Source organism: Geotrypetes seraphini, chromosome 11 (genome assembly GCF_902459505.1).
Source record: "Geotrypetes seraphini chromosome 11, aGeoSer1.1, whole genome shotgun sequence".
Lineage (NCBI taxonomy): Eukaryota > Metazoa > Chordata > Amphibia > Gymnophiona > Dermophiidae > Geotrypetes > Geotrypetes seraphini.
This window is the reverse complement of record NC_047094.1, coordinates 3043786-3067068: the sequence shown is the minus strand read 5'-3', so window position 1 is coordinate 3067068 and position 23283 is coordinate 3043786. Positions and strand designations below refer to the sequence as shown.

Below are 23283 nucleotides of genomic sequence, written 5' to 3'. Positions count from 1 at the left end.
TTTTAACGGAGATTTCAGCAGTAGGAACCCAAGCACAGTACCGGATAGAGCTTTGGGTTCTTGCCCCCAAATAGCTAAGAAGAAAAAATTAAAAAAAATTTAAATTAAATCAGGTTGGGCAGACTGGATGGACCATTCGGGTCTTTATCTGCCGTCATCTACTATGTTACTATGTTTACTCACTAAGAACATCTGAGCAAATGATGCAAAGAAAGAAGACTAACCTCTTTGTTTGACTGTCAAGGCATTTGATAAAGTAAATTGTAGTAAGACCTGATGAAGCTCATTGGTAAGCTATATGGAGTCAGAAAGACAGAATTAGCGAAATAAAAGGTCAGACAGACAGGGAGTGGCCTAGTGGTTAGAGCTGGTGCCTTGGCACCTTGAGGTTGCCAGGTTCAAGCTCAGCGCCACTCCTTGTGACCCTGGGCAAGTCACTTAACCAACTCTCCATTACCCCAGGTACCATAATTAGATTATGAGCTCGCTGGAAGCGAGCGGGAAAAGAGTACCTGATTAGATTATGAACTGCCGATGGGTGTTTTATCAAATACAAAAAGTTGGTATCTCTTTTGCATTTAGGTTCTGCTGTTTGTGTACTAGTCATTTCACTACACCTGTGGCAATGGAAGCTGAAGTGACTTTCCCACAGCCACAGGGAGAGTCAGCAGGATTTGAACCCTTGGCTCCGGTGGTGTCAGTAAGGATAGGAGGCACCCGAGTTACTAGATGGCTCCTCTGGAAAGCTGAAATCAGTGTCAAACTGGCCAAACATTTGCGATACCATGTATCCTGTGAGATGATAGGCTATAAGATTTCTGCAAAAGAGAAAGCTGGGCATACAGATATTATCCCAGGACAAGCAGGCAGCATATTCTTGACTGATGGGTGACGGCACCGACGGAGCCCCGGTACGGACAATTTTAGAGTGATTGCACTCTAAGAACTTTTTAGAAAGTTCTAGCTCGGCCGCACCGCGCACGCGCGAGTGCCTTCCCGCCCGACAGAGGCGCGCGGTCCCTCAGTTTCTTAGTTTCCGCGGAGCTAAGAAGACGCGTTTTCAACGGCTGTTGAAATTTTTTCCTAACTTGCCTTCCCGCTCGCGTAAACGTTTGGCTTAATTTGCCTTTTTTCTTTCTTTTATTTTGTTTAAAAAAAAAAAAAAAAAAAAATCTTTCATTTTTTTCTTCAATTTTCGGTTTTCCCCGGCGGGGCCTTCTGCCACCATCGAAGCCTCGGCCTTCGATTTGGCGGAAGCCGTTTTTCCTTTCATGCCCCCTCAACCGGGTTTTAAAAAGTGCCAGCGGTGTGCTAGGCCTATATCTCTCACGGACCCACACAACTGGTGTTTACAGTGTTTGGGTCCTGAGCATCAGGCCTCTTCTTGCACCCGCTGTGCTACTTTGAAAAAACGAACTTTAAAAAATCGCTTAATTCAACAGCGATTGTTGTTCGGTGCCGAGATGTCCGACCCCGTTCCTTCGACTCCGGCTTCGGCACCGATTCAGTCGGCACCCTCGTCTTCGACGCCGCGTGATTCCACACCGGCATCTCAACAGTCAGGTAAGCCGGCTAAGAAGCCTTCCCCGCTGGAACGTCTTCCGGCCTCGAGTGCAGTGAGCCCAATCCTGCCGCCGGTTCGACGCCAGCGGAAGCGCTCCGCCCCTATAGAGGTGAGTCCCTCGACATCGGGCTCCTCATCTCCGGGGCGTCGAGCGGCACCGCAGGTACCGCAGAAGAAAAAAGCGGTGCCGGTGCCATCCCTCGATGACCGCATTACGGCCATCCTTCAGGTGCAGCTGAAGGAGCAATTAGAACGACTCCTTCCTGCTATCATGACACCGAACCTTCCGGTGCCAGTTCGCACCGAGCCATCGGTACCGGTTGTTGAACAACCTGTATCGGTACCGATTGTGGAACCCGTATTATCCACTTCCACTATTTCGGTACCGCTTCACCTAACCTCATCGGTATCGATGCCAGTCCTTGCACCGGAGCCGAGAGCTCACCATCAATCGGTGCAGACTTCGGCACCGGTGCGTCCGATAACTTCTCCGGACACGGTATCGATGAGGTCGGGTAAGTCGATGCGCAAAACCCGACACATGCAAACGTCGACACCTGAGTCTCGGGACCATTCTTCCCATGTCAGGGACCCTGATCTGTGGGGAGACTCAGAGGAACCCTTTCTTTCTGAAGGAGAATGTTCCTCAGAGGAGGAGGATTCGGCTGTCCCTGACCCATCCTCCAAACAGGCCACTTCCTCTTTCTCTAGTTTTTTGAAAGAGATGTGTGAGTCCTTGTCCATTCCTTTGGAGGCTGAATCCAAAAAGTCTAAAGCTTTTTTGGATGCCCTTGATTTTGATCAGCCTCCAAAGGAATTTTTGAAACTTCCCCTTCATGACATCCTGAGGGAAACTTTCTATAAGAATTTAGAGACTCCTTTAACTGTCCCAGGGGCCCCACGTAAACTGGATTCTCTATATAAGGTAATTCCCATTCCTGGGTTCGACAAACCTCAACTACCACATGAATCCTTATTTGTCGAATCCACCCTTAAAAAGACTTCAGGAGCCAGTGTATATGCATCTGTCCCTCCTGGCAGAGAAGGAAGGGCCATGGATAAATTTGGTAAGAGGCTCTACCAAAATGCTATGTTAGCTAATAGGGCTAGTAATTATGCTTTTCATTTTTCTTTTTATTTAAAGCATCTCCTTACCACCATGGCTTCTTTCGAGAAATATCTTCCTTCACGAAAGCATTCCGCTTTTCACACATGCTTGTCGTCTCTTCTCCAATTGCGTAAGTTTATGGTGAGATCCATATATGACACTTTTGAACTTACATCCAGAGCGACAGCAATGTCAGTAGCTATGCGTCGTTTGGCCTGGCTTCGGGTATCCGAGCTTGATGTTAACCATCAAGATCGGTTAGCCAATGCCCCATGTCTAGGGGATGAGCTCTTTGGGGATTCCATGGACTCAACCACACAAAAGCTCTCTGCTCATGAGACGCGCTGGGATACCCTGCTCAAGAATAAAAAGAAGCCTCCTCCGCCAAGACCATACAGGCAGCAATCGGCCTATCAACGCCGTTTCACAGCCCGTCCATTGCCTACCACTGCTCAACAACCTAGGCGTCAGAGGCAACAGCAACGTCAGCCTCCCAGACAACAGCAACAGCAACAAGCTGTAAAACAACCTCCTCAGCAAAAGTCACAGCCCTTTTGACTTCATTCTCCGCAGTATAGCCAGTATCCCTATTCCTGCTCTCCTGCCTCAACCAATAGGAGGTCGACTTTCTCTGTTCCTCAGCCGGTGGGAAGTAATCACTTCGGACCAATGGGTCCTCAACATCATCCGCCACGGCTACTCTCTCAACTTTCAGACTCTCCCACCTCAAAGCCTGCCAAAAGAGTCTGCTTTGAACAGTCCTCAATCAGCCCTCCTTATTCAGGAGGTCCAATCCCTCCTCCTTCTGAACGCTATAGAGGAAGTTCCTCTAGATCAAAAGGGGCAGGGATTCTACTCCCGCTACTTTCTAGTTCCCAAAAAGACAAGAGATCTCAGACCCATCCTGGATCTTCGCGATCTCAACATTCATCTGGTAAAAGAAAAATTCAAGATGCTTTCTTTAGCCATCCTTTATCCCCTTCTAAATCAAAACGACTGGCTATGCTCCCTCGATCTCAAAGAGGCTTACACTCACATACCGATCAATGTAACCTCAAGACCATATCTCCGATTCATGATCAATCATTGTCATTACCAGTACAAGGTGCTGCCCTTCGGTCTTGCCTCATCTCCAAGGGTATTCACCAAATGTCTCATTGTGGTGGCGGCTTTTCTACGCTCTCACCACCTGCATGTATTTCCTTACCTGGACGATTGGTTGATCAAAGACACTTCTGCCCAAGCGGTCCTTCTGGCCACCAACCAAACCATCCAGTTTCTACAACTTCTGGGATTCGAGATCAATCTACCCAAATCCCATATCATTCCCACTCAGAGACTTCAATTCATTGGAGCGATCCTAGATACACTCCTCATGAGAGCTTTCCTGCCATCCAATCGTCTTCAGACCCTTCAGTCTCTATGTCACCAGGTACTTCCTCTGCCGTCCATCTCAGCAAGGCAAATGATGGTGCTCTTGGGACACATGGCATCCACAGTTCATGTCACACCTCATGCCCGTCTTCACCTGCGCACTCCTCAATGGACCCTTGCGACCCAGTGGTCCCAAGCGTCGGACCCTTGCTCACGACACATATCTGTGACATCATCTCTTCGTCAGTCTCTGCAATGGTGGTTGGTATCCTCAAATCTATCCAGAGGTCTTCTGTTCCATCAGCCTCCTCATCAACTAGTCATCACCACCGACGCCTCTCTGTATGCATGGGGAGCTCACTTGAACGAGTTCCAGACTCAAGGTCTTTGGTCAGCCCAGGAGAGGAAACATCAAATCAATTTCCTGGAACTCAGAGCGATGTTTTACGCCCTCAAGGCCTTCCAACACCTTCTCTTTCCTCAGGTCCTTCTGTTGTGCACAGACAATCAAGTTGCGATGTACTACATCAACAAACAGGGTGGGACAGGCTCTCGCCTTTTATGCCAGGAAGCCCAGAAGATCTGGACTTGGGCCATAGATCACCATCTCTTCCTGAAAGCTATATACATTCAGGGGAAACAGAATTCCTTAGCGGACAAACTCAGCAGAATTCTCCAACCTCACGAGTGGACACTCGATCCTGTAACTCTACAGTCTATCTTCGATCAATGGGGCACTCCTCAGATAGACCTCTTTGCAGCTCCTCACAATCATCAGCTGCCCCTGTTCTGCTCCAGACTTTACTCTCCACACCGTCTAACAGCAGATGCTTTTCTCCTCAACTGGTCGAATCAGTTCCTGTACGCCTTCCCTCCTCTGCCTCTCATGTTGAGAACCTTGTTCAAGCTCAAGAGGGAACGAGCCACCATGATTCTGATTGCTCCGAGGTGGCCCAGGCAACATTGGTTCTCCCTTCTACTTCAACTCAGTTCCAGGGAACCTTTTCTTCTTCCTCTGTTTCCTTCTCTGCTTACGCAACAGCAGGGAACCCTTCTGCATCCCAACCTCCAGTCTCTACACCTGATGGCTTGGTATCTCTCGGGCTGAACTCGACTGATACTCTTTTATCTCAGCCCGTTCGTTCCATTCTGGATGCCTCCAGGAAACCAGCCACTCTGCAATGTTACCATCAAAAGTGGACGAGGTTTTCTTCCTGGTGTCTTCTTCATCATCTTGATCCCACTTCCCTAGCGGTGGAGACGTTGTTGGATTATCTTCTTTCTTTGTCTGATTCTGGCCTGAAGTCCTCTTCCATCAGGGTCCACCTCAGTGCCATTGCAGCTTTTCATGAGCCAGTCCATGGAAAACTTCTTTCAGCTCATCCCCTGGTGTCCAGGTTCATGCGTGGGCTTTTCAATGTGAAACCACCTCTTAAAGCCCCTCCGGTTATCTGGGATCTCAATGTGGTTCTTTCAGCTTTAATGAAGCCTCCATTTGAACCTTTAGCTACTTCTCCTTTCAAATTTCTCACTTGGAAGGTACTTTTCCTTATTGCTCTTACCTCTGCCAGGAGAGTCAGTGAGCTTCATGCACTGGTTGCAGATCCACCTTTTACGGTCTTTCATCATGACAAGGTGGTTCTGCGTACACATCCAAAGTTTCTCCCCAAGGTTGTTTCTGAATTTCATCTCAACCAATCCATTGTTCTACCGGTTTTCTTTCCAAAACCTCATTCTCATTCTGGGGAACAAGCTCTGCATACTTTGGATTGTAAAAGGGCTCTTGCTTACTATCTGGAGCGTACGAAACCCCACAGATCAGTTCCCCAACTCTTTCTATCCTTTGATCCGAATAAATTGGGACGTCCTGTTTCTAAACGTACGTTGTCTAATTGGCTAGCAGCGTGCATCTCATTCTGTTATGCTCAGACCGGACTGACACTGGAAGGTTCTGTCACGGCCCATAGAGTCAGAGCAATGGCAGCATCTGTAGCTTTCCTCCGTTCCACTCCTATTGAGGAAATCTGCAAAGCTGCTACTTGGTCCTCAGTTCACACTTTTACATCTCATTATTGTCTGGATGCATTCTCCAGAAGGGATGGTCACTTCGGCCAATCTGTTTTACAAAATTTGTTTTCTTAATGGCCAACCTTCCCTCCATCCCTCTTTTTGTTAGCTTAGAGGTCACCCATCAGTCAAGAATATGCTGCCTGCTTGTCCTGGGATAAAGCACAGTTACTTACCGTAACAGGTGTTATCCAGGGACAGCAGGCAGATATTCTTGCGTCCCACCCACCTCCCCGGGTTGGCTTCTTAGCTGGCTTATACTAACTGAGGGACCGCGCGCCTCTGTCGGGCGGGAAGGCACTCGCGCGTGCGCGGTGCGGCCGAGCTAGAACTTTCTAAAAAGTTCTTAGAGTGCAATCACTCTAAAATTGTCCGTACCGGGGCTCCGTCGGTGCCGTCACCCATCAGTCAAGAATATCTGCCTGCTGTCCCTGGATAACACCTGTTACGGTAAGTAACTGTGCTATTTGGTAGATGGACCACAGAAGTTGCAAAATACATAGTCAAAAAAACCCCCCAAAACTTCTGGATCTGAGAGGCTTTTTACATACATCAGCGAGAGAATATGGAAGTGAAACTTGCTGAATCTCACACTGAGAATTCAGCCAGCCCTCTCCTGGTTATTTTTGCTCTCAATCCCACCCCTATCTCCAGCACTTACAGCTTTTTCTCACTGACTGCAGGGCATAAGAAGCAATCACATACCCTCAATCCCACTTCTGTTCTGCCCAATTATCCCCCTCACCCCCTCTACCTCTGACAAATGGTCTCCAACTCTTGCGTCTTATATAATGATTACAGCACTTATTTCCCTTACACTGGGGTTGTATGGCTACTAACCGGACTGGGCATGTTTCAGTAACCAACGCAGGAGAATACTGTAGGAACAATGCAAAAAATAACTTCCTAATACTCAGCACTAATGGCATGCAAATCATATGCACACTATCAGTGAACATTGGGAAGTTATTTTTCAGAACCTGCCTTGCTCATGTGCACAAGAGCTGCACCATGAGCAAAGCCCTTGTGCACACCTCCTCCTGGATCCCCGGTTTCACTGGGCCGAAGGCTGCGGTCCGAAAAGGATTCATGCAGATGGACATTTTGCAGGAAAAGCAAATAGCTTTGGATTCTTGGCAGCCTTCTTGTGGAGTTCCCCAGGGCTCTCCGCTTTCCCCAATCCTATTTAATCTATATATGACTACTCTGAATTCTTATAAGTTGTCAGCTTGGGAAACGCTTTTCACCTATGAGGATGATATTTTTATTTTGACTGAGATTGAATCGGATATAACCAATTTAGTTTTTAAAATAAACCACAGTATCTCTAAACTTCAAGCTTAGGCTATGTCAGTCCAGATGAAGTTAAATGCAGCCCAAACTTGGATTCTGGGGCTTCCCTGCAGATTGATTTCTTCTCTTAAGATTTTGGGAATCCTTGTCGATTCCTCTCTTACCTTTTAAGGATCAAGAAATGCTGAGTAAGGTTAGATCTCTTTTCCATCAACGCCATTTCTCTGTCTTGGTTCAATCTATTATACTATCTTGGCTAGAATATTGTAATGCTATTTATCTTGGTGTTGTAAAGATTTGTCTCCAAAGATTACAGTTGATTCAGAGTACCGCTGTGAAGTTGATTTTTGGAAAAAGCAAATTTGAGCATGTGACTCCTCTCCTGTTAGCTCCCTCCCGGTTTATCTCAGGATTCAATTTAAATGTGCATGCATTACCTTCAAAATCTTACATGGTCTTTTCACTCCTTGTCCCTCTGCTGTGGAACATTTCTAGATTTTCCTGTGCTAGAGGTACTCAACAATTCAAACTCTCTCTTCCACCTAGAAAAGGAATTACGAGTCAAGAACTTCAGCCTTTCTTTAGCTTTCAAATTTTCTCAATTATGGCACAAACTCCCTTTAACTTTGAGAAGCCCTAGCACCTATCAAGTTCGTTTCAATAATGATCTTTCAGGTATTTTGAATAATTCATCTGGCGTTCCGCAAGGTTCACCATTGTCCCCATTACTCTTTAACATTTATATGTCATCATTAGGTGTGCAATTTTCCCAGCTGGGGATAAAGCTGTTTAGTTATGCAGATGATTTTACGATCATTATTCCATTTGCTAGTTCTCTTTCTGAAGTTATTCCTAAAGCAACAGAAGTATTAGGTCTAATGGAGCAATGGATGACTGAATTTAGACTGAAGCTTAACTCAGAAAAAACCAAAGTTTTTTGTAGCATTACTGCGTCCGTTTGAGATTAAAACATCATTGCGTATAAATAAATTCAGCTATCCTATTCTAATCTAATCCTCCATTTGTGAGTTGCTCAAACCTATACAGGCTCAAGGCAACAGATCAAAGAGGAAGGGGAAAAGGAGGGGAAGAGGACATGGAGGGACTTAGACCTAAAGGATGCTATACAGAAACTGAGATAGTTATTCAATCTACCATTAAGGTTTTAGGAATAATACTGGATCAGGGCTTGACTCTTTGGTCAGAAAGGGTTTCTTTACTCTTCGGAAGCTTTGATCCGTTAGGACATATTTTGATGTTTCATCATTTAGAGTTTTGGTACAGTCTCTTATACTGTCAGCTTGATTACTGCAATATTGTCTATTTGGCAATTTTCCAGAAGAATATGCAACATTTGCGAATAGTACAAAATGCGGCAGTCAGTTGAAGAAATATGATCACGTAACACTCTCCTATCGAGTACTGAATTGGCTGCCAATGGAGGCGTGGGTGAAGTTTGGTTGCTTCTGTTTTAAGGCTTTGTTTGGTTTAGCTTCCAAATATATAATTGAGCTTTTCTCTTTTGCAACCAACAGACATAAGAGAAACTCGCATCTGAATTTTGTTTTTCCACCTGTTAGAGGATGTAAACTTCAAAATCTTTTTTCTTATCAAGCAGCGTTATGGGGTCAGGATTTAGAACAATTGCTTTTGCTTCCTGACACTTATGGGGAATTTAGGAGACATTGAAAAACATGTATTTTCGAAGTATTTAGGCAGCTAATTCGTAAAAACTTTATTATGCACTATTTTGATCATTTTAGTGTGTCTAATTATTGGCTTAACTTTTTTAGTTCTATTCAACTTCTTTTATTTTTTGTTTTGTTTTTTTTTACTATTGTAAACCGCATAGAACTTTACAGCCTTGGGGGCAGAGCCTGACTACCACGGAGGTTGCACGCATGCTGTAATAGCTCTCCCACGCCATACCCGACTTTAAACATAAAGTGCCTTTTGGGGAAAAAATATTAAAAACCGCCGTTACCGCCGACATTGCATCTCATCCAGCGCTGATCATGTCGCCTCCGAAGCCGGCAAAGGCAGAGCCTATCGCACCCGCGCCACTCAGCGGTAAGAGGCCCAAGCCAGACCCAAGCACGCCGGAAAAAATGGCGCTTAAGGGAGACGAGGCCTCATTCGACCTGCTCCTTAAGGAAATACGATCGGTCCGATCAATAGTGCAGGAGCAGGTCGAGGAGACGAAACTCCTTAGAGGAGAAATAGAGGCGCTTAACTCGCAGTTCATCGACGCGCGCCACCGCCTTGATGCCCTGGAAGAAAAAACATCGGATCTACAATCCACCCAGGCGCTGGTACAGAAACATGATAAATTGATCAATAACCTGCAAAGAGATATTGAGGATCTTTCCAACCGCAGCAGACGGTCTAATCTGAGGATCATTGGACTACAGGAATCAACAGAGAGCTCTGATATGATATCCTTTCTCTCTGATTTCCTGCCTAAAACACTGGGACTAACTTTCTCTCCTCCATTAGAAATAGAACGTGCTCACTGCGTGCCTTCCCATCTCTCTGCACATGCTACTACTCCTAGACCCATAGTAGCCAAGCTGCTTAGATTTCAACAGCTCTTCAGATCCTTACAGCTGCAAAAGCTAAACCTCAGCTGCTTCATCAAGGCAGAAAATTCTTCATTGTTCCAGATTTGGCTAAATCTACAGCACTGAAGAGGAAAGCTTTTCTGTCTCATCGCCAAGAGCTCAAAGACATAGGTGCCAAATATGGTCTTATGTACCCTGCCAGGATGAAAGTAACCTACAACAATCATACTACATCATATACGGATCCAGATGAACTAGCTGCCTTTCTTGATTCTTTAAAAATGCGCTAAAATGATGGGTGATGCTGATTGAAGCTGTTTCTTCTGCTTTTCTCCCCAGGTTGAAGTAAATGTACTCAATTGTTTTTCTGACAGGCACACAGATATTTGGTTGTTAATATAATATGGGTGTGGGTTTGTTAGTTGTTTCATCCGTGTTATACCTCTGTGCTCACAAGAGCACCCTTGAACTGCATTACTCCACGCACAGTAATGAGGTCTTTTATGACTCCATTGCGTGATGACATCCATAGCTCTTTCTTTTCTTTTTCCTCTTTTTCCCTTTTTTTCTCCCCTCTGCTTTCTGACAGGAGTGTCTTTTTCATGTAACATCTTGAATATCTGTTATGTACGAACATGGGTAGCATCTGCTATATTACAGTGCTAATTAATAAGGCTTATGACTGACCTGCGTGTTTTTTCTTTTAATGTGAATGGTTTGAATCATCCTATTAAGAGGAAAAAGATAGCTAATTATGTTTCCAACAAACACCCTGATGTGATTTTTTTTACAGGAGACTCATCTCCCTCCAGCTGCCGCTTCGAAATTCCAACTAAAGGGATATTCCACTCACTTATATTCTCCTGCTACTCACCGGAAAAAAAATGGGGTATCAATACTATTTAATGATAAACTCTCTCCTGTCATTCATTCCTCCAAGACAGATACTGAAGGTAGATGGTGCTTGGTGCATGCTGCGTTGCACTCGATGGATTTTGTGTTCCTTAATATATATGCTCCAGTTTTGGATCACCCAGAATTTTTTCAAGACCTTCAGATAGCATTAATAGACTTTGGTTCATGTTCCTTGATATTAGGAGGCGACTTCAATCAGGTTCAAGACATTTATATTGATAGATCATCATCTTGTAAACCTTCTAAATCCAGGTCCTTCACAGCCTTACATGCCCTCAAAGACACCTTCTCACTTGTTGATCCATGGCGGCTGTTCAATCCAAAAGGTAGGGAGTACTCTCATTTTTTGACTCCACACAACACATATACCAGAATAGATTTTTTCCTGATTTCTTCCTCTATCTCATGACCTCACGAATACCATTATCCATCCGATCTCACTTACATATCATGCGGCCGTTTCTCTACATCTACTCATCTCAGCTCCTCACAAAAAATCCTCCTCTTGGAGACTAAATAATACTTTACTCTTAGACACTGAAATAGCTGAAAAAATCCAATCCTTTACTACTGAATTCTTTGAAATAAATTCAAAAGATCCTGAGGTCTGCCCTTCCATTGTCTGGGAGGCTTACAAAGCTTCAATTAGAGGTGAATTGATTAAATTCGCCTCCTGGAAAAAGAAACAGTCCATGTAAAAAGAGAAAGACTTAGAATCTTCTATCAAAACACTATTGTTACAACATATGTCTGCCCATTTACATGACCCGTGTATACAACAACGCATCCAAACCCTTAAATATGAATACAATACTCTGGTTTCGTGCACAGCTAGGCGAGATATTTTTATCTCAACCTCAGGTCATTACATGGGAGACAACCTTATGGGTCGTCCTTTAGCCAGATATCTTAAAAATAAATCTAAACGTCTGCACATAACAGCTATTCAGGATCCACTGGGGCAGTTGGTCAAGACTAGATCTTTGATTTCTTCTCAATTTGAACAATTCTATGCTAACTTATACAAATCCGAACATTCTGCCTCTGACTCTGAGATAGATTCCTTTCTTGCTTCTCTGGTTCACCCGTCTTTATCAGATTCTGTAAAATCGGAGCTTCACTCTCCTATAACTATATCTGAGATAGAAACTGCAATCTCGTCCCTACCCAATGGTAAAGCCCCAGGCCCTGATGGCTTCACTAATGAGTTTTTTAAACAATTCCGAACTCTCTTGGCCCCCCACCTTCATAAATACTACGAATTTCTTCACTCCACTCCGGATAAGCAATTTAATTTTACTGATGCTACTATTGTCGTCATTCCCAAGCCTGATAGAGACCCCACTCTGGTTAAAAATTTTCGCCCCATCTCTCTCCTTAATCTAGACTATAAGATTATGGCAAAACTTCTCTCACTGAGATTAAATAAAGCTATCCCTTCTCTAATCCACAATGATCAAGTAGGATTTATTAAACAAAGATACATAGGTGACAATCTACGCCTCTTTCATCATATCAATGCTCATGCTAAAACTCTTCCAGATCCTGTAGTTGGCCTGGCCATTGACGCTGAAAAGGCCTTCGATCGCGTGGAATGGCCATTTCTTTTTCGAATCCTGAAATGGTATAATTTTGGTCCATTTTTCACGGAGTGGATTGAAACCTTGTACCGTCAACCCACAGCCCGCATTTTAATTAATAACTCTCTTTCTAACAAGTTCTCCCTTCACAGAGGTACTCGTCAAGGCTGCCCACTTTCACCTTTATTGTTTAATCTGGCTCTGGAACCTCTCCTTTCTGCCATTCGTCAATGCCCCAAAATTAAAGGTATTTCCACTTCTACTCGTCACATCAAGTTAGCGGCATATGCTGATGATGTCCTTCTCTTTATTCGTGACCCTGCTGACTCCCTTCCTGCTCTCGTTAACATCGTCTCTCAGTACTCCCTCATATCTGGATACTCAGTCAATTGGGAGAAATCAGAAATTTTTCCTCTTAATGATCATATTTCTCCCTCAGATCTCACTCAATTCCCTTTTCCATGGGCTCGTGGGGCTGTGAAGTACCTAGGTATTTTAATTCATAAAGATCCAATTCATGCTCAAGATCTAAATTTGTCTAAAATTAAAAACTTAGTCTTAAACACAACAGCTCGATGGTCTCCATTATATCTGTCTTGGTGGGGCAGGATTGCTTCTATTAAAATGACTCTTGCCCCTCAATTAAATTATACCCTTTCAATGCTCCCATCTTTGTGCAGAAAAACATTTTTTCATTGGCTGGATAAGAAATTATCTGAATTTGTTTGGAACAAAAAAAAGCCTCGTATTGCTCTCGCTAAATTGAAAGCTTCTAAGGTTCATGGTGGTCTAAATTTGCCAGATTTTTATTTTTACTATATTGCATCTATGGCCAAATATGGAGCTTATTGGATCACTGATTCATACCCCCAGGATCCTCCAGCCTGGTTCCAGATGGAACACTTTATATGTACACCTTTGCACATTTCTTGTTTGGCAACTATCCCTGTTCCTAGACAATTGAGGAAGTATCCCCTGCTGAGTGCAACGCAGCATGCTCTTCACTTATTAGATGAGATTGCAGAAATTTCAATTAAAGATAGTCCATTCATGTCCATTTGGAATAATCCCAAACTCCAAAAAAAAGGAAAGTCTTTTTCATGGAGAAGATGGCAGCGGGCTGGGTTGTGGTTTCCCCATCAATTGATGACTCTAACTACTCCTGTTCCCTTTGAAACTCTCTGCTCTACCCATTCGTTGCCTCCTTCTACATATTCTCAATGGCTCTCCCTTACTGGAGCGATATCTTCTCTGTCTCTTCGGTTTGATTTTGGGTCATCCATTCACACTATACGCCACTGGTCCACATTGGCTGTATCGAAAGGTAAAGCAATATCGTTATTTTATAGCATCCTAAGAGACAACTCCTTTACCTTCTCCTCTCATTCAATGAAACACTGGGACTCCATGCTGACAACACCGCTCCCTGATATTGACTGGGACCTATTTTGGTCATCGACAAATCGTCCTCTATTATCAGCCAGAGTTTCCCAATCAATGTTCTTCATTATGTGGAATGCTGTATGGACTCCCTTTCGAATGTGGAAAGCTAACCTTAAACAAGACTCGATATGTTGGAACTGTGCGAAAGAATCCGGAACTCTTGACCATATGCTTTTCCACTGTACTCCAGTTCACTCCTTCTGGACTCGCATCTGGGATACCATAAAACACATTGCTGACTGTTCGACTGAAATCTCTTTGGACATTATAATTCTTCGATCTCAACATCCATGCTTTGCTCTTTCAAACTGTCCTCCTAAACTTATTGATACTATGTTTGTGACTGCCCTTATGCACATCTTGAAAAATTGGAAGACCTCTTCGCTATTAGATTATACCTTCTGGTGGAACTCTTTAAGCATGTATTATAAATTCGAATCATATGCATATGAAAAAAGAAACATAGCTCGACTTTCCATGAACTTATTGCCATGCAATTCACCCTGGAAATATTTAGATTCCTATGTTCGCTCGACCTCATAGACACTCCTGTCTTCTTCTTCTTCTTCTGCCCCTCTGCTTTCTTTCCCTTTTCACTTTGTTCTCACCCTTTCTCTTTTCCTTTCCTTTGCCTCTCGTTTTCATTTATAGACATCTCAGACTCTCTGTTTTTTCTATAATGTTGATTGGTTTACTATAAAATGTACTTGACTTGGTGCTATGTTCGATGATGATACTTAGATGTGTTGGCTGTGTCTTGTACTTGGGTTTGGATTTGGATTTCTACTTGGACTGTATTTTCCATTTTTGTACTTTTGTATTTTTTTTTTTTCTCTTAAAACTTAATAAAAAGTATTGAACTGAAAAAAAAAGAACTTTACAGCCTTGCGATATATAAACTGATTATTACTATTTCCTATTCTTCTGTAAATCTTTAAAAACTTTTTTATTCGCTAAACACTTTGAAAATTTATCCTCTTGTAATTCTTGTATTCTTTCCGTATATCTTCTTTTTTTTTTTTTTTTTTTTAAATTATTGTTAACCGAGTCGAGCTTCCTCTGGTTGATGTCCCGGTATATAAAGCTAAGTTTTAGTTTAGTTTAGGCAGACACAGGAAGAAGCCACCCAGCAGCATGGGCTCCGATCTACATCTCCCTTACCCTTTGCATCCCAGCCACATCCTCCCTCCTGCTTGCCAAAAGTCAGAAAAATATCCTGGTGTTAGGGTTCCTGCGGTAGGGCAGAGTTCCTTTAAGGGTGCTGATGTGGAAATAACTAAGCCTATACATGCTGTTTGTGCTGATCTTCAGGGCTCATGCCCTCTGAACTTGGATGCAGCCTAACACTGGCAGGAGAGTTGAGTGGTAAGGGAAGGAGCAAGAGACTCCGTGGGTGTTAAGGTGTATCCCAAAAGGGATCCCCAACTCTTTTCCATTTTTCTCTACCATTCTTATGTCCCTCAAGTTCCACCTTCATTCTTTTTGCTAGCCTTGGAGGGCTGGCCAGGGCTGCTCTGTTGCCGTTCTCACCCCCACTGTCTGGAACATTAACCACTGGGTGTAGGGGGTAGGCATCCTGAGGGTGGCTAGGAGCAATGTTTTCCTGTGTGCTATCGCTGCTGAGTAGTTCTTGACCATGTGTTCTGTGATTGATTTTTGGAAGTGCACACATGCTGTGGTTTTGGGGGAGGGAATCATCTCAAAATGCCACTTTTTTCAGTGGTGAAAGACCTGGATGCGGCAGGAGTCTTGCCCCCCCCCCCCCCCCCAGGTGACTTGGGCCGTATCTCCTCTCTACTTTCCATTGCCTTCTGGGGTTAATAGGACTCAGTACATTTTTCCTCTTGAATATGAACTGACTGGCAGCACTTTGTCTGTGGAGGGTATAAGTACAATGGTTAAGGAGCAGTGTGGCACCATGGTTGGAGCTACAGCCTCAGCACCCTGAGGTTGTGGGTTCAAACCCAAGCTGCTCCTTCTGACCCTGAGCAAGTCACTGCCCCAAGAACACTAGATAGATTGTGAGAGAAGAATGTTTGAGTACCTGAATAAATTCTGAGAGAAAATTGGATAAATGTCCTTGGACACCGTCTAGCCCGCCTACTTCACAGGGCTTTAAACTAGGTAAGTCGGGGGAGGGTACAGGCACATACAACATACCTGGCGAACTAAACTGCCAATACTTTTTTGGGGCTGAAGAAAGTAGTCACCGTAATTCTGGGTCAGGGGCGAGTATGAAAACTTTTGAATTGGGGGGTATGTTCATATGACAATTATGGGTCACATTGTAATTTTGAGTCTAGAGGGAGCACACATTGTAATTCTGGGTCCAAGGGGAGTACACATTGTAGTTATGAGTCTAGGGAGAATACAAACAATGCTAAAGGTGTTCAAGTAGCTCAAGCAGGAACATCCCCACTGAGACGTAACAAAAATACAACATGGAGGGCTATGTACGTCAACGCACACAGTTTGGGAAACAAGATCCTGGAATTAGAAACGGAAATAAGGAATGCCGACCTGGATGTGGTGGCAATATCTGAGACCTGGCTCACAGACTCCCACGGGTGGGACATGGTCTTACCGGGTTACAACTTGCTTCGCCGGGACAGGGAGGGCAGAATAGGGGGAGGTGTAGCATTATATACTAAAGATGACATTATGGTCACAAGAATCTCAGATGTCCAGTACACTGGGGAATCCCTTTGGGTTAATTTAGCCAGAGGGAAGGACAAATGCTTGTATCTTGGTGTAATTTACAGACCCCCCAAGACAACATGATGACCTGGATATGGAAATAATCAGTGATATAGAAAATATCACCTTGCGTGGGGACACAGTAGTGTTAGGTGACTTCAACATGGCTGATGTGGATTGGGATAAACTTACCTCTGCTTCCGGCAGCAGCAGGAGGCTATTAAACTCTATGAAGGGAGCTGGTCTCAAGCAACTGGTGTTGGACCCAACAAGGGATCAGGCAATACTGGACCTATTACTTACCAATGGAGAAAGTGTCACAGAGGTCTCGGTGGGCGACACATTGGCCTCCAGTGACCACAACATGGTATGGTTCAATCTTAGGAAAGGTTTCACTAAATCTACCACACTGACCAAGGTCCTCAAATTCAAGGACACAAACTTCAAAGAAATGGGAGACTTCGTTCACCAGGCGCTACAAGGACAAGCAGAAACCGATAGCGTGGAAGAAATGTGGTCGACTTTGAAAACCACCATACAGGAAGCGACAAACCGCTATGTTAAATTAGTAAGTAAACGGCGAAGGAACAATAAGCCAAAGTGGTTCACTGCGGAGATCTCGGCCCTTATCAAGGAGAAGAAAAAAGCATTCATCTCTTACAAACAATCAGGGAAACAGGTCTCTAGAGCAGAATACTTGACCAAATCAAAAGCCGTCAAAACGGCAGTCAGGGAGGCTGTTTCACATGGAGGAGTCTCTGGCAAAAAACATCAAGAAGGGAGATAAATCCTTCTTTAGGTATATCAGTGACAGAAGTAAAAACTCAGGCGGGATTGTACGTCTTAGGAAACCAGACGGAGACTATGTGGAAAAGGATTCGGAAAAAGCCCAACTATTAAATGAATACTTCAGCTCAGTATTCACCCGAGAAGCGCCGGGGCTTGGCCCTCAGCTACAGACAAGGGTTGACTCAGTTGACCCGTTTAGTAATTTCGAGTTTACGCCCAGCAGTGTCTACAGTGAGCTATCAAGGCTCAAGGTTAACAAGGCAATGGGACCTGACAACCTACACCCCAGGGTGCTAAGGGAGCTGTGTGATGTCCTGGCGGAGCCACTGTCCAAGCTCTTCAACCTCTCCCTTAGGAAAGGCAGCGTCCCGTCGGACTGGAGGATGGCTAACGTCATTCCACTCCACAAGAAAGGCTCCAAGATGGAGACAGCAAATTACAGACCAGTGAGTCTAACATCGATAATAAGCAAACTAATGGAAACTCTAATAAAACACCAATTGGATAAGATCCTGGATGAGGAGAATCTACGGGATCCCCGTCAACATGGATTTACAAAAGGGAGATCGTGCCAATCCAACCTGATCAGCTTCTTTGACTGGGTGACGGGGAAGCTAGATATTGGGGAGTCCCTGGACATCGTGTACCTGGACTTTAGCAAAGCATTCGATAGCGTACCACACCACAGGTTGCTGAGCAAGATGAGTTCTATAGGATTAGGTGACACATTGACGAAATGGGTTGGGAACTGGCTTGGAGGTAGGCTTCAAAGGGTGGTGGTGAACGGCACACCCTCTGAAATGACGGAGGTGATCAGTGGAGTGCCACAGGGCTCGGTCTTGGGCCCAATCCTATTCAACATCTTTATAAGGGACTTGGCAGAAGGGCTTCGGGGTAAAATAACATTATTCGCCGATGACGCCAAACTAAGTAATGTAGTGGGCAAATGCACAATAGATGATGTTTCAATGCCCGACAACATGATGCACGACCTACTCCTACTGGAGCGCTGGTCTAGGTCCTGGCAACTCAGCTTCAATGCCAAAAAATGCAAAGTTATGCACCTGGGCAGCCAAAATCCATGTAAGACTTACACCCTAAATGGCGAGATCCTAACAAGAACTGAAGCAGAACGTGATCTAGAGGTGATCGTCAGTGAGGACATGAAGGCTGCCAATCAAGTGGAGCAAGCTTCATCCAAAGCAAGACAAGTAATAGGTTGCATACGCAGGGGTTTCATCAGCCGAAAGCCGGAAGTCATTATGCCATTGTATAGATCCATGGTGAGGCCCCACCTGGAATACTGTGTGCAATTCTGGAGAGCGCATTATCGCAAGGATGTGCTGAGACTGGAGTCGGTTCAGAGAATGGCCACCCGGATGGTCTCGGGACTCAAGGATCTCCCATACGAGGAACGGCTAAACAAATTGCAGCTATACTCACTCGAGGAGCGCAGAGAGAGGGGGGACATGATCGAGACGTTCAAGTATCTCTCGGGCCGCATAGAGACGGAGGAAGATATCTTCCTTTTCGAGGGTCCCACGACAACAAGAGGGCATCCGTGGAAAATTAGGGGAGGGAAACTACGAGCTGACACCAGGAAATTCTTTTTCACAGAAAGGGTGGTTGATCGCTGGAATAGTCTTCCACTACATGTGATCGAGGCCAGCAGCGTGCCTGATTTTAAGGCCAGATGGGATAGTCACGTGGGATCTATTCACAGGGCAAAGGAAGAGGAGGGATCTATTTACAGGGCAATGGTAGGGGAGGGACATTAGGGTGGGCAGACTGGATGGGCCTTGGCCCTTATCTGCCGTCTATTTCTATGTTTCTATGAATAAATAAATAAATACACCTTGTGTGGAGAGGGAGGGGGTGTACAGTGTATAGAGAGAGAAATATAGATCTCTTACTTTAATCTTTTAAATTTGGTCTGTAAACCACAGAACCCAGATTTTTTCCCCACTGATGCTCACACAAGTTGCATTTTGTCCTCCATTGCGTCGGCTGCTTAGTTTGTGAGCTCTTAGCGGCAGAAAATGATGTAAGGCAGTTGGGATTTGGAAAGATCAAATTTGTTTAGCTTCATCCAACAATATGTGTGTGAGATGATGGGAAGAGGACGATATGGCCCAAAGGAAGGCGATATGCGTTGCTCATGTCCACAGAGGCTGGTGTTTGGGGCCTGGGAAGAGGAAAGCAAAGCACCGGAGCTCTTCATTTTCATATCAAAGAAGGAAAGCCTGTGCCGTTAAGGACCTGCTTTTTTTTCTTGAAGTAAAGTGAATTCTTTGAAATAGTCTGTCCTTTTTGCACAGGAATTGAATGTATTGAAGGAAAAATGGTTTACAGAATAGTTTGCACAAACTTATGCTGAAAAGAAAATTGACTGGGAATTTTACGCCCGGGCTTAAATTTAGGTTGGTCTTTGAGCCAAAAGGCTTCTGGAAGATGAATTGGTCTAATCATTTAAGTGCGGTCACTTGGCTGAAAAGAATTAGTTTCTTTGGCCGAATACATTTTTGTTTGAATGTAAAGTCTCCCAAGTCAGGTTCTTTTCCCCGGTACACAGAAGTTGAGGGAGGGGGCAGTGGCCATGTATAGTGCCTTGAGAGAAAGTAGGCTTAGGGTGACATTGTACTGGCATTCATGACTATTCTTACCTGGCTCTAGTATAACTTTTGATAGGTAAATCCTCAATGGATTACTTGTTAAGTGTGTCATCAGTATTGTAGGCACCTTTTAAAAGTAATTCATTACCTAATTTTCAAATAACCTTTCCCCCGTCGTAACAGATTACCTTGATCAAAATAAACACTAACAGATGGCATTTTCCCAGCCAAAAAAGAGCAGAGGCTCTATTGAGGTGATCTTCCTTTATCCTGATATTATTCACAAGCTGGCAACCGCCTCTGCCATGTGTTCCATTTATCTCGCTTGTGTGCAGTCATGGGACCGATGAAAAGCCCATCAAGTGAGAGCTTGTGCATGATAACCAACAGAATGTATTGCTTGCTTGGAAAAACACAAATGTCACACAGACACAAGCCCACCGCCGTTTGGACAGATCTACTGTCTCTTAGATTGAATGTTTTGGTCAGGTTATAAGCAGGTGAATTCTCCAGGACTTGGGAAGTTGGAAGGTTACATCTCCCTCTTGTCCTAAAAGATACAGAATTCCCAGTGTAGTGCGAACGGTGGACAGATTATCCTGGCCTTTGTCTCCTAAGCTGATAAGTGCATTTTGGGGCATGAAAGTCTTTGAGGTTTATTCTGTGTCTGTCTCTCTCTCTGTCTGTCTCTCATGCTCACACTTAAGCTTTAGCCACTATATATTTTGGGGATAAGACATTTTTCCTTGTTTTTCTCCTTCTCACAGAATAGAGAAGTTGGAGTTTTTGGATGAAAAGGAGCTCCTGGAACAGTTACTGCTCCACTACTGCATCAGCTGGGCCACAAAGGATGGCCAGAACCTGGGTAATTTTTTACGATAAGTGTAATAGTGTGCAGGTGGGTGTGGGCTGAGCCTGTCTTGTCTTTGCAATCCTTCTGGGAATCTTTAGTATACTTCTGAACCTCTTTACTATTAACATTTTTTTTCTAGGTCTGGCAGAGATCTCATTTTAATCTTTTGTCAATTTGAGGAACTCCTGATGCTGAATATTGCACAAAAGACTTTCATTTCTACATCTTTTGAATGGACTACTTACGGTATTTCCAATCTGTCCTCATCATTGGTAATATAAAAAAGAATTACAGAAACATCTGCCAACTGTTGCTAATGCCTGAATTTGTCACATTGTGTTAAATAAATCTTTGCTGACTGAGAACTGCTTGCTTTATAAAGTGCCACAGAAAGGTACCAGGTCATATACAGTGTTCCTAAGTTATTACAATATCATCACACTTCCAGTAAAGTGTAAAATTGAAAAAACAGATCTGAAGCGCTTACAGCATTTGCACGATGATACAATGGTCAGGGAAAGCTTCTGTTGCACAGGGCAAACAAGCCCTAACTAGTGGGTTAATGTTCCCCAATGGCGAGCTGTTGCAGAAGGAATCGTACACCTTTTTTTTCTTCCTCCGTGGAATGTGCTGCATCTTTTCAAGGTTGTTTTTCCCCCCCCTTCTGCAAGCAAAGTAGAAGGTGTCTTTCTGATCTAAAATTGGCACAAAGAGCCATCAGGTGTTCTCAGACACTGCCACAGCATGCCGTATGTCAACTAGCAGGGAAGCACCAGAAGTGCCCAATCGTTCATTGGGTGGAGAGCCATCTGCTAGCAATCGCTGCGGCTCATGTAGCAGGGTGGAGAATGTACAAGCCGACAGCCAAGGAAGTGGTCATTGTGTAGCATTGGGAATAACCAATGGTTGATCTTATAGCTTCAGCAGTGAACAAGAAAGCAAGCTTCTGAGTCCAGAAGCTTTAGTGTAACATGGTCAGAGAAAGAGCTGCTCTGTGTTTCCCCCGGGTTCACCATCTGGGATTGGTAATTCTGGTAGCTCCGAATTGGCTGTGATGGTCTTGGTAGGCGGATGTAGTTTTATTTGGTTTTATATCCCATCCCCCAGAAGAGCTCAGAATGGGTTACAAGTTTACATAACATAATAAAACATATTTTATACAAAGTGATGGCAAACCTGGCATGACAGAACACAGTCTGCAGAAAGACAAAGGTCACAGGGTCCAGTACACATGGAATATCCAGAACACTTTGGCCTTATGCCATGGCTCTTGAGTGTACAGTTTTAGCCCGGAAGGGATATTCAGAGGTGGTTATTGCTTCTCTCCTTAGAGCTAAGAAGCCAGTGACAGTCTCGGCATACACTAAAGCAAATTTGGTGTGCTAAGGACAATGTGAAAACCTTCAGGGCTCTGATTTCGGTAGTGCTAGCATTTCTGCAGGCTGGACTCAAAGGTATAGGTAGCCGATCTTTTGTGTTTCATAGCCAAATTGACAAGGGTTCTTTGGCTTCTCTTCTAGATATGGCTGTATCCTCCAGTAAAACAACCTTTTCTGTCATGTTGCAGGGTCTCAGTAAGGCTCCATATGAGCCTTTACAAGATGTGTGTCTGCTGGATCAGACAGTCTTTGTCAGGGCTGTGGAGTCGGTAGATAAATGTTCCGACTCCTCAGTTTTTTGTACTTCAGACTTCAACTCCAGGTACCCGAAATTTACTCTGACTCCACAGCACTGGTTAATTTTCAGATCGTTAAAATGGAATGTCAAGTTGAGAGAAATGAGCATTTTCGACACCACCTTCTTTTTGCTTTTAATCAAGGTTCTAAGGCCGCAGAAGCTGCTCGCAACATTTGTGCTGTGTATATAGTGGGTGCTATAGCTGAAAGAATCGCTCGTGATTGGTATGCCAAGTTCAAAAATGGAGTCGGTAGATAAATGTTCCGACTCCGACTCCTCAGTTTTTTGTACTTCTGACTCCGACTCCAGGTACCCGAAATTTCCTCCGACTCCTCGACAGACTCCACAGCCCTGGTCTTTGTAGTGGAGATCACCTCGGCAAGGCCAGTCTCGGAGTTGCAGGCACTTTCATGCAGAGAGCCATTCACCTGGGCTTTCTCTCTACATAGTTTCTTCCTTTGGGCTGAAGGTAGTGTCAACTTTTCACATCAGTCAAGAGGTCAGACTGCCTGCATTCCAGCCCACAAATTCAAAGAAACAGGACAAACTTTAAAGTTACTGGATGTGAGGAGTGATGACTTTCTCCTTTCTTTTTAATTTTTTTTAAATTTTCAAAAAGTTTTATTAAGACAGTTAAACATTTTACATTACTATCAACAAGAAACTAGTCACGCTGCAGCAAAGAATAGTACAACCAACTATAATGCACCTGTGTTCTTTAGCACAAGCAAATTACAACATATCCAACTG

The 23283-nt window shown here is 44.1% G+C and overlaps 1 protein-coding gene across 1 annotated transcript in view; it reads left to right on the top strand.

Moving 5' to 3' along the window:
- Positions 1–21221, top strand: part of LCMT1 (leucine carboxyl methyltransferase 1) — a 98633-nt gene extending 77412 nt beyond the window's left edge. Inside the window, exons 10-11 of the mRNA XM_033962989.1 lie at positions 20771–20868; positions 20996–21221. Of these exons, the coding sequence (XP_033818880.1) occupies positions 20771–20868; positions 20996–21018 (121 nt within the window). The 3' untranslated portion in view covers positions 21019–21221. The remainder of the gene's footprint in view (positions 1–20770; positions 20869–20995) is intronic.
- The last annotated feature ends 2062 nt before the right edge of the window (positions 21222–23283 follow it).